At 34.4% G+C, this 11,937-nt stretch overlaps 1 protein-coding gene across 1 annotated transcript in view; it reads left to right on the top strand.

The window, feature by feature from the left end:
* NDUFAF2 (NADH:ubiquinone oxidoreductase complex assembly factor 2) overlaps nucleotides 1-11,937 on the top strand; it is a 149,698-nt gene extending 137,761 nt beyond the window's left edge. The window contains exon 4 of the mRNA XM_076008044.1: nucleotides 11,614-11,937. Coding sequence (XP_075864159.1) covers nucleotides 11,614-11,865 — 252 coding nt within the window. The 3' untranslated portion in view covers nucleotides 11,866-11,937. The remainder of the gene's footprint in view (nucleotides 1-11,613) is intronic.

Genomic DNA, 11,937 nt, shown 5'->3' on the forward strand with positions numbered 1-11,937 from the left:
TCATTTATTTTATTAAAGGAAATACCACCTGCAAAACTATTAATGACTTGAGCTCTGTGATTAGTTCATTTTAGTGACATTTTGAGATTTAATAATTAATCTAGCCCAAGTTCAAAGAAAGAAAACTCAATGCCAAAATTTCTTAGCCAGCAAAAAATATAAACAAATCTTACAATTTTCCCCTCAAATAACAAGAACCATTGATATCAACTTCTTGCATTTATACATGTTGAGAAAGAAACGCAACGGAAAGTTCAAGAAAGCATGTCAAAACAACAAAACTCAATGTACGTTTTCATTATTGTAATTGATCAAAGGATGTTTGCAATAGATTTGAATGTGAATAAATTAAATGTGACATTGATTTGGCAGAGACACAGTAGTGATTGGCAAGAATACATAGCAAGAGCAGCTTCTGCTAAAGCAAACTCGCTTGGCTGTTTTTTCATTCTAATAGATTTCTTAGCAACCCAGCACTATCATGCTAACCTAAGCTCTGTCATTTATTTACCCTTTTGGTTTCTACTCCTATCCACGCAATATTAAATTTATTTTTGATTACTAATCTAGCAGGTGTTGCCTTGGGTCTGAATACCGAATACCTTTTGGTGACCTATGCACCTCCTTTCTTTCTTTGTACATAGACTGAAAAAGGGTGATCTAATAACTTACTATTTCATCCTGGCAGTTCAACTGGTAGAACTAGAAAATGTAGTTTAATTAAATAATTTGGCAACATTTTCAAGCTTAGACATCACTGTAGCATTTGCTAGGCCTGAATTATTTCTCAGCATGGTACAAAATTGACATTGTGAAAAGAATATTCAGCTCAGAACATTTCTGACACACCAAATTCCCGTTATAATTATGTTGAGGGTGAGGGTGCTGTATGGTATATTCTGGGAGGCTACTTTCTGGGTGTAACCATCTTACAGTAAACAAATGTTACTGGTATGGGAGCCTGAAACACACTTCATGCCAAATTTCATTTATAATCTATTTACTAAAACTCTTTGTATTCTTGAAGAAAAAATTTTAATTGACTCAAAGGGAATGTACTCATACTTTAAAGTTTTTAATATTCATTAAGATAAAAATTATTCATTAGTATGTGTAGTTTAAAATACAGAAAGAAATTAACAGAACTGTCAAGGTCAAACTTATCCTATATATAGTATATGCCTGGTAAGAATGTATGGATTTGGGAGAATGTATTTAGTAATTTAAATATTTTAAAAAGTTGCTCTGTTTCTCTAAAACAATTTTTATTATTAATATGTCTTTATCTTATGTGTACTTTGAAAAGTAGATTTCAGCTCCAATAGATAGTAAAGATATATTTACCTTAAGCTTTTGCCACAAATGTACTGCTAATTTATAATTTTACATGATAACTTTTTATAAATTCAGATTTCTATTTTTCATATGTAATATAACTTGAACTTTATAAAATAAACCATGGTTCTGTTCCCATAGAAGACTTAAGAACCCAGTGACATGAGCTTAAGACTGACTCTTGAGTCTTGCTCTTGAATATGGTAAACTTTCTAACAATGAAGCACTGTTGAATTTATTTCAGACTATATTTAGATTTTGTCTTGGCATGTGTTTTGAACTTAAGTTTGAATATAGTTACATATGATATGCTTGGAATTCACAAGTACTTGAAGCTAAATGGAAACCATTTATAAGTACTAAACTTCAGAGAAGCATGGACCCAGAACATTAAAGAAATGGGGTATGATATATATACATATATATGTATGTGTGTTTGTGGTGTATATATATGTATATGTATGTATTCAACCTGCCTTTTTTTCTAGCTGGATTCATAGCACTTTTAAAGCAAATCTTATAATTCCCTAATAAAGGGCCAAGCATTAGCTCTATTCTATTTCCATGTCTATCAATATAAAAATTATTCAAATAATTTTGAAGTCTATATAGAGTTTTATATTTAACATGAATTTCTCACCATCACCATCATATATGTGTATATATAAAGTATTACTGAAACATTCCTTGATAGAAGAATTCTCAGTTGGCTAGGTTGAGTGGAGTTTTTTTCAATTTTTTTTTCTTTTTTTAAATTTCAGAATATTATGGGGGTACAAACATTTTGGTTACATATATTCCCTTTGCATAGCCAGAGTTACAAGCATGCCCATCCCCAACTAAAGATAGTTTGAGTGTTTTAAGGAGAAAAATTGTGTTAGGAAATTGAGATCTTGAATGATATCATGAAACAAGGAATTCATTTTTATTTATACACACATCACACACAAAATTAAAAAAATACTAGTGACATTTTATATATCTTAAATTAGTAAAAATGGACAATTTATAATTTGTATTTACCTTTGGGTATATGTATAATTATAAATAATATTCCTAAAATGTTTTTATCTGTATCCCTACATATACATCTAAATATTCAATTCCATTTAATTGTATGGACTCAGAATCATTCACTCCCACACCTCTGATTCAAATATGGCCCCAGAGAAACAGAATGACTTGCATACCTGAGATAGAAAACTTTTGGGGTAATGCTTTGAACTCTCTCAGATATTTCTCGGCCCTTCTCTTTCACCAATACTCCTCAAATAATCTAAACTTTCTTCCAGTCATAATAACTTCATCAGAGATCCCTTGTTAGTTATCTCCCTTCTCTCAGATATTACAGTACTTTTCCAAAGCCCAGGCTTACATTGCCTTGCTTTCCTTTATCTTTCCCAATGCATCATTGTAGAGACTTCTAGTCCTATTCTTGCCATTTGTTTTACCTCTTCTTTATAGTTCAAATATTTACATCAGTTATCTCATATCTCCCTCAGCTATAACTGTGTTAGAGCTGAATTCCTCACCATTGTGGAAAACTCATGCATGCTAGGAGGGACTTTATGATTGGAGTGGGATAATTATACTGATTATATCACACCTAATGTCTATGAATGAGCTCTAAGTCAGCATGTTAATAGATTGCATATTTAATCCTTGTTGTTTTTTTAAAAAAAAAACAAACTTTAAAACCCTTTTGACATTACCACACATAGCAATTTACAACATTGAATATAACAATAGTACAGCTACCGAAAGTGCTGTTCAGCAGGGCTTTTAGCATAGTAACAGCCTTGGAAAGGACTTGAGCTACAACCTTTTGGGGGCTTGAGTCCACATCACTGAATTAATGAAGAGTACACAGTAAATAACCATTTAAAACACCTCTGGTCCCAAGCATTTCTGATAAGGGATACTCAACCTGTAATACTTCTCACAACTGCTGAAGTTGTTTTCCTAATAGCTAGGCACTCTGGAAATAACTCAAGCCTAAATAATTTGCTCCAACTGCCTATTGAAATGAGAGAGATTGTCACAGAACACTTGTCATTCATAAATAATACATTGAGGGAAAGTTTTGACATTATATTTTGATAAAGCTAATGCTTTCTCTGTTGTCAGTATGGTTTCTGTCTCTTTTTCCCTGAAATTGGTGGAGAATGATATCTTTCAGTATTTCACTCTAGGGGACTCTTCAAGTGACCCTCGCAGAGTGGAGTTGACATCATGCATGACTTTCTGTTTGCCAACCCCATGAGGCTCTGTTTCAGATGACAAAAAGGGCCATTGTTGGCATACTGCTCTAAATCCCAAGTCAGGGGAGCCAGGACAATGGTGTAACACAAGGAAGGGTTGATAAGCAGAGGTCCTTGGTTAATGGGAGTAGGGAGGTAATGAGGTAGAATGCTATTAATTTGAAGGCTACGTGTGGTAACAACAGGCTTCTTGCCTTTCAGGCTGTGCTTCTCCTGAACTGGGTTTACAAAGCTTGAGAAGTCCTGTAGGTAGGAGTACAGACATGACAAGCCTCAAAACCCATAGCAGTAGTTTCAATGGACAGTATGATGATACTCCTTGTGTGATCAGGGAACTTGGAGTGGGTGGATGTAGAGGTCCCGGGCATCCAGTATCTAGCAGAGTGTCCAAAATTCTGGCATTTTCTCTGCAATGAAGTCTTTAATTTTGCTTATTTCCAATGCTGTTCATTACATTGTGCAGATTCAAGTTTCCATCTTGTATCATTTTTTTCCATCAGCTAAAATATTTAATGTTTCTTGTAGTAGATGTTTGCTTGTGACAAATTCAGCTTTTGTTTGTCAAAAAATATTATTACGCCTCATTTTTGAAAGATATTTTCACTGGTATAGGATTCTAAGTTGGCAGATTTTCTTTTCTTTCAGCCCTTTAAAGTCACATTCAATTGTCTTACAGCTTACATTGTTTCTGATGAGAACTTAGTGTTATTTTTTATCTTTGTCTCATATAAATGTGTCTTTTTTCTGTGGCTGGTTTTAAGATTATTTCTTTATCATTACATTTTCATAATTTGATTTTGATGTGCTTTGATTTTGTGGTTATCCTGCTTGGGGTTGTTGAGCTTCTTGGATATGTGGATTTATATTTTTATCTGTTTGGAATATTTTTAGTTATTATTTTTTCTTTTCCCTCTATTACTCCAATTACATGTGTGTTAGACCACTTAATATTGTCCAACTTACTGAGATTCTGTTCATTTGTTAAGATTTTTTAAAAAATCTCTCTGGCTTCAGTTTGTGTTATTTTCTCTTATTTTCAGATTCGGTGTTCTTCTGCAGTATCTAATGTACTGTTAAGCATTCCATTAAACTTTTAATTTTTTACCTCTAGGAGTCCCATTTGGTTCTTTTTAAATAGTTTCCATTTCTGTCTTCATTAAAAAAAATATTTTTTTTAAATAGATTGAAGGAGTACAAATCATATTCCATTACATGTGTATGTTGTATAGCAGTAAAGTCTGGGCTTTTGATGTACCCACCACCCAAGTAGTGTACATTGCACTCCATAGGTAATTTTTTATCACACATCCCGTTCCACCCTATCCCCTTGTGAGTCTCCAATGTCCATTATACCACTTTGTGTGCCCTTGTGTAGCCATGGTTTAGCTCCCACTTATAAGGGAGAACATGCAACATTTATGTTTTCTGTTCCTGAGTTACTTCACTTAGGATAATGGCCTTCAGTTCCATCCAAGTTGCTGCAAAAGACATTTCATTCTTTCTTATCTCTGAGTAGTATTCCATGGTATACATACACCACATCTTCTTTGTCCACTCATCAGTCGATGGGCACTTAGGTTGGTTTCCTGTCTTTGCGATTGTCAGTTGTGTTGCAATAAACACGTGAGTACAGGTATCTTTTTGATACAATGATTTCTTTTCCTCTGGGTAGATAATCAGTAGTGGGATTGATTGCAGGATCAAATAATAGATCTACTTTTAGTTCCTTTGAGAAATCTCCGTACTAATCTCCAAAGAGGCTGTACTAATTTACATTCCTGCAAGCAGTGTGTAAGTGTTCCCTTTCACTGCATCCACACCAACATCTATTGTTTTTTAACATTTTAATAATGGCCATCCTAATTGGAGTATAATGGCTTCTCATTCTGGGGATAAGTGAGGTTGAGCGTTTTTAAAATATGTTTGTTGGCCATTTGTATATTTCTTTTGGAAAATGCCTTTTCATGTCATTTGACTACTTTTTAATGGTGGTGTTTATTTTATTTTATTTTATTTTTTGCTGAGTTGAGTTCCTTGTAGATTCTGCATATTAGTGCTTTGTCAGATGCAAAGTTTGTGAATATTTTGTTCCATTCTGTAGGTTATTTACTGTTTTGATTATTTCTTTTGCTATGCAAGAGCATTTAGTTAAGTCTGATTTGTCTATGTTTGTTTTTATTGCATTTGCTTTTGAGGTCTTAGTCATAAATCTTTGCCTGGGCCAATGTCTAAAAGAGTTTTTCCTAGGTTTTTCTTCAAGGATTTTTATTGTTTCAGGTCTTACATTTAAATCTTTAATCCATCTTGAGTTAATTTTTGTAGATGGTGAGAGACAGGCATCTAGTTTCATTCTTCTGTATATAGGTATACAGTTTTCCCAGCACCATTTATTGAATAGTGTATCCTTTCCCCAGTGTGTATTTTTGTCTGCTTTGTCAAAGATCAGTTGATGTATGTTTTTATTTTGGGGTTTCCTATTCTGTTCCATTGATCTGTGTGCCTACTTTTTGTGCCAGTGCCATGTTATTTTGGTTAATATGTTAATAATTAATATATTAACAGTATATTAAGAATATTGTATTAATAGTATAATTTGAAGTCAGGTAATATGATACCTCCAGTTTTGTTCATTTTGCTTAAGATTGCTTTGGCTATTTGGGCTCTTTATTGATTCTATATGGATTTTAGAATTGTTTTTCTCATTCTGTGAAAAAATGACATTGGTATTTTGATAGGAATTACATTGAATCTGTAGATTGCATTGGGTAGTATAGTCATTTTAACAATACTGATTCTTACAATCCATGAGCATGGGATATTTTTCCATTTGTTTGTGTCATCTAAGATTTCTTTCATCAATGGTTGGTAGTTCTTCTTGTAGAGATCTTTTACTTTTTTGGTTAAATTTATTCCTAGGTATTTAAATTTTTTATATACCTATTGTAAATGGATTGAGTGCTTGACTTGTTTCTCAGCTTGGTCATTGTTGGTGTATAGAAATGCTCCTAATTTATGTACATTAGTTTTATTTCTTTATGTTCATTTTGTCTTTAAATCTTTGGACATTCTTATAGTAGCTGTGATAGAAGTCCTTATCTGTTAATTTCACGATTTCTATCATGTCTGGGTCTGCTTTTGTTGACTGGTTCTGAATTGCACTTTCCTCTTCCCTTCTCTTGATTACATGATGAATATTGAAGTATTATGTTGTGTACTGTCTGGCTTTTATTGTCTTCCTTTAGAAAATGTTGAGTTTTTTCTGGATGACCATTAATTGATATATGAATCAGCCCAAACTTTTGGAGGCTTAAGTTTTGTTAGAGTATATCTAGAGTAGTGCAGTCCAATTGGAATTCCTACAATGATGGAAATGGTTTTGTTGTTGTTGTTGTTGTTGTTGTTGTTGAGACAGAGTCTTGCTCTGTCACTTAGGCTAGAGTACAATGGTGTCATCATAGGTCACTGCAAGCACCAACTTCTGGGCTCAAGCAATCCTCCTATGTCAGCCTCCTGCGTAGCTAGGACTGTAGGTACCTACCACCGTGTCTGGCTAATTTTTCTATGTTTTGTAGAAAGAGGGTCTTGCTCTTGCTCAGGCTGGTCTCAAACTCCTGACCTCAAGCAATCCGCCCACCTCGGCCTCCCAGAGTAGCTGCTAGGATTATAGCTGTGAGCCACCATGTCCAGCCGATGGAAATGTTTTATATCTACACTTTCCACTATTGTGGCCACTAAATACTTGGCTGTTAAATAATTGAAAAATGGCTAGTGAAATTAAGAAACTAAATTTTTAACTTATTTAAATTTAAGTAATGTGGTCTATTGGCTACTGTGTTGTACAGCACAGGTCTGGAATAAACTGTATTCACATGCCAGTTTAGATTTATGCCTAAAGAGTGACTCTTCTAGAGTCTTTACACTGAATGTCCCAGTGTTCAGTGTCTTTCTGGCCGAAAATAAATGTTTCCTAGTCCAGTGCAAGTTCCAGCAGTTGTTCAGCCTACAGCCCCCCAACCTCCCCAATTCTTTAATGATAAGTTGTCCTTCTTGGCTTTGTGGAGTCATACCCTACACATGTACAACTTAATATTCAGTTGAACACTCACGTGGACCTTTATGCAGATTTCTATGCAAATTTCTCTTTCTCTGTGTATTCTGGTAGTCTGCTCAATGTGTCCCAGATTCCTCAGCCTCCCTAAAGAACTATCTCTAACTCTTCAGCTTAGTAAGACTGCCATACCCTGCTGGAGTACCTCTATTCCATGCAGCAGCCTATAATGTGTGTCCAAGAATAAATCTGAGGTGATACAGGGTTTGTCTCATTTGTTTCTCTTCTTCTCAAGGATCATAGTACTACACTGCCTGTTGTCCAGTATCTGAAAAGTTTAATATATTTTTGTCCTGTTTTCTAGTTGTTTTATGGCAGGAGGACTAGTCTGGTACCAGTTCCTCTATCTTAGCCTGAAACTGGTAGATTACATCTTAGTAACCCCTCTACCCATCTCAGAGGGATGGGTAGACATTTGGTATGTGTTTTTAATGGGATAGAATAAACAATCAGTATTTTTAAATCTACCTATACCTTCCTCTGTTGTATTATCATTGCCTAGCAACCAGTTCTTTCCCAATCCTTACAACAGTCCATTGAATAAGACAGTATTGTTATCTGTATTTCACACATGAAGAGACTGAGATGCAAGGAGCTTAAATAATATTCACAGGGTCACACATATAGTAAATAGCAAAACTGGGATTTGTATGCAGGTATTGTGGCATCGGAGCCCATGTTCATAACCACTATTGAGAAACTGTCAGAAGACCTAATAGTGTGAAGGGTAAACATATGAGTATATGAGTATTTGAGATGCAAATATTTATACATACACCATCATGTATAAACAAGATTCACACTTTTAAATCAATAGTAATGTTTGGTATGCATTAAAATGTGGAAAAATCTGTATTGTACATAGACCTGTCAAACTTTAAGAGAACTCTAGAGATTGCTTAAAAGGAATAAAATGAAAGAAGATTCCATTTGGCATCATTGTTTTATAAAAAGCATAATCACCATGTAGTACATATAGCTATGTGAGGAAACATAATACTGTTATGAGTTAACTTTATCCCCCCTTTCATATAAAGAAACTGAGATTAAAAGAAGTTTAGTGGCCTTCTTGGTCTCATACAGAAGCAACAGTAGGGGTAGTTAAGTAAATCATGGTACAATACAAGTGATAAAATACCATACAGTCATCTTTTTTTAAATGTTGAAGAAAAATATTTATTGATGGGAAGAAAAGCAATAGGTACAATGATAATTAAAAAAAAATACAAATATTTATGTGAGGAAAGACCCCATGGTCTAGGTTTAACCTTACACAAACAGTGGAACATACTGTTAATTGGTAAACATATAGAGATTTAAGGTGATATTGTTCCAAGGAATGGTAAGGAAAAATACTTGCTTTATATAGCTTCCTCTCCAAAATAGAATTTCTTGAGAGATGATTTCTATTTGTCTTTTAAAGTCTACAATTCCTATATTCTCTACCTAACTACTTTCATTTTGTCAATTCCAAATATTTACAAAACTACATTTCCTTTCATAAGTGATTTATGTTCCGTTTAGTTTTCCTGGAAGCTGTTTGCAGGGGTCTGCCAGGTAGCAATGCTAAAAAAAAAAAAAGAAACTTTTTTCTAGGAAAAATTTGCCTACATAGCTGTTATAAGAAAGAGGCCGGGTGAGGTGGCTCACGCCTGTAATCCTAGCTCTCTGGGAGGCCGAGGCGGGCGGATTGCTCGAGGTCAGGAGTTCGAAACCAGCCTGAGCAAGAGCAAGACCCCGTCTCTACTATAAATGGAAAGAAATTAATTGGCCAACAAATATATATAGAAAAAATTAGCCGGGCATGGTGGCGCATGCCTGTAGTCCCAGCTACTCGGGAGGCTGAGGCAGAAGGATCGCTTGAGCCCAGGAGTTTGAGGTTGCTGTGAGCTAGGCTGACGCCATGGCACTCACTCTAGCCTGGGCAACAAAGTGAGACTCTGTCTCAAAAAAAAAAAAAGAAAGAAAGAGACTAACTTGGAAGAGTAACGATGCATAAAGAGAAATTATGTGAAGGAAGGAATAAAGAAAACAGAAGAGATTTTCCCATTTCCTTTTAATAAGAAGGCATATGCATATACCAGCTATAAGACTGCAATAGTAGAGGTGAGGTAAATTAGATATGGGCACAGCTTCAGGTGATGTGACTGATCCTTTTATACCAAAACCAACCAAGCTTCATACTAACTACTGAGGATACTCTTGCTACTTAAGGTTGGTTACTAGTGCAGGTTTAACCTGGTCCTGAACCTTTCATTCTCCTCCAAAGAACAAGCTTCCATGAAGACACAGAACTTGAAGAGAGCATGGAGATATGCTTTCATATTTTTGTCTACATCCATTATTTCCAGTATGATACTGAGAGATTTCCTCTGATGTATGATCAACTCACCTAAGAATTCTATATATAGGATGTAGAAAAGGCAAAGCCTGATTCCTCTACTCTCACTCTCATTTGTAGCAACTGCCCGAGAACTCATAGTCACCATGGTTATTAAACTACTCATGGGGAATTGTTCTGTGTTATGAAAATTACAAGAATATTTATAGATATTGTTCTTTCCCACATATATTTGCTTTGAGGGGGAAGTTTCATTAGATGGGCCTTTCTTCACATCTAAAACTAAAAGTATAACACTATAAACCACAAAAACTTTTTTCTCCTTTAAATACAAACTATTATTTTAAATGTTACATCGGTGCTTGCCTTTTTAAAGGACTATACAATATTACTTGTAATTCACTTTAGGAACCGAAAGGTTATATCATACATTTAGATGCCTAGATGTTGCCCTTCAAATGTCATTTTTTAAAGTGTTGAAATTTAAAAATAACTTGAACTTTTTTTGTCAATGTTGACAGATATTAGTTACATTAACATTTTAATTTCATATTACAAGGGACATCTGTGTTCTTAAAGAAAAATAATACAGATAAGCAGAAAGAACATTTAAAAAATTCACCCATTTAGAAGTAATCATTGTTAAGACAGAAGAAAAGAGGAAGCAAGAATCAATAAAGATAAAAGATGTAATTACTATATTTCATGTTTTTTAAGATGCACATCTTTTCAAATTTTGACATCTCTGAAATCAGGATGTTTGTGAAGGAGTTTGCCTTTCTTTTATATTGCTACATAATAATGATGCTTCTTAAATTCAATGAAGTATAGTAATAAAACAGATTCATTGTAATTTTTGGTATAGATCCTCCTTGATAGAAATCTAAAGAACTACATTGCACAAATTGTTTGCACTAATTTCAGAAAGTATTTCCAATAGCAAAGTGCCTCTCTGGAACTGGTGTCTAGGGCATGCTGAACTCTGATTCTTGCCCTGTCCTCCTTTTCCCTGCCATACCATTCTATAGGAGATAGGGAAATAGATGGGGCTTGATTCTAACACTATAGATGATGGCCTTAGTGTTCACATTTTAATTCCCTCAGCCCCCCCCCCCAAAAATGGTAGGAGTACCACCTCCTCCTCTTCAGTGGAAAAGTACAGTCACTGATGATGAGTTTTAAGGCAGAAAATAGGTGTTAAGCTTAGAAAATCTTTGGTAGAGTGACTCTTAAGCTCTTGTGTAACATTTCACATTAAATAGTTTGTTTTACTTTTGGGGTAGTAAACATTACTATTTTGTGGTGCTTCATGTCTTTCAAAATATTGAGACATGAAATCAGGACAGAGCTGTTTAATTCATATAGTACTGGTATATAAATCATCATACAGATTTTTCAAACTTATCCTACACATATCTATATATTAAGTGCAAAGCAAGCATGTATATATGTATTTATATGTGTATATCTCTGTATATAATGTTTTAATTTTATATTCATAAAAACTCTGTATTTTGATTTTTTTAACTAGAATTTTAATAATATCTGCTATTTATATATACATGCAGGAAATACTAAAGAATGAAAAATATAGAGAAGAAATGAAAATAAAAAGCAAACATTTTTATGAAAATGAAAAACTCCTTAGTAAAGAGACCAACGAGGAACTCTTGGCTCCACCAGTTCAAACTCAGATCAAAGGGCATGCCTCTGCTCCCTACTTCGGAAAGGAAGAACCCTCGGTGGCTCCCACTAGCACTGGTAAAACCTTTCAGCCAGGATCCTGGATGCCACAAGATGGCAAGAGCCACAATCAGTGAATGCATTATGGTAAAATCTTTTCATTTATATGAATGTGACTACTTTAACAAATAAAAGTAGTAAAAAGTTAA

Source organism: Microcebus murinus, chromosome 11, assembly GCF_040939455.1.
Source record: "Microcebus murinus isolate Inina chromosome 11, M.murinus_Inina_mat1.0, whole genome shotgun sequence".
NCBI classification, from domain to species: Eukaryota; Metazoa; Chordata; class Mammalia; order Primates; family Cheirogaleidae; genus Microcebus; species Microcebus murinus.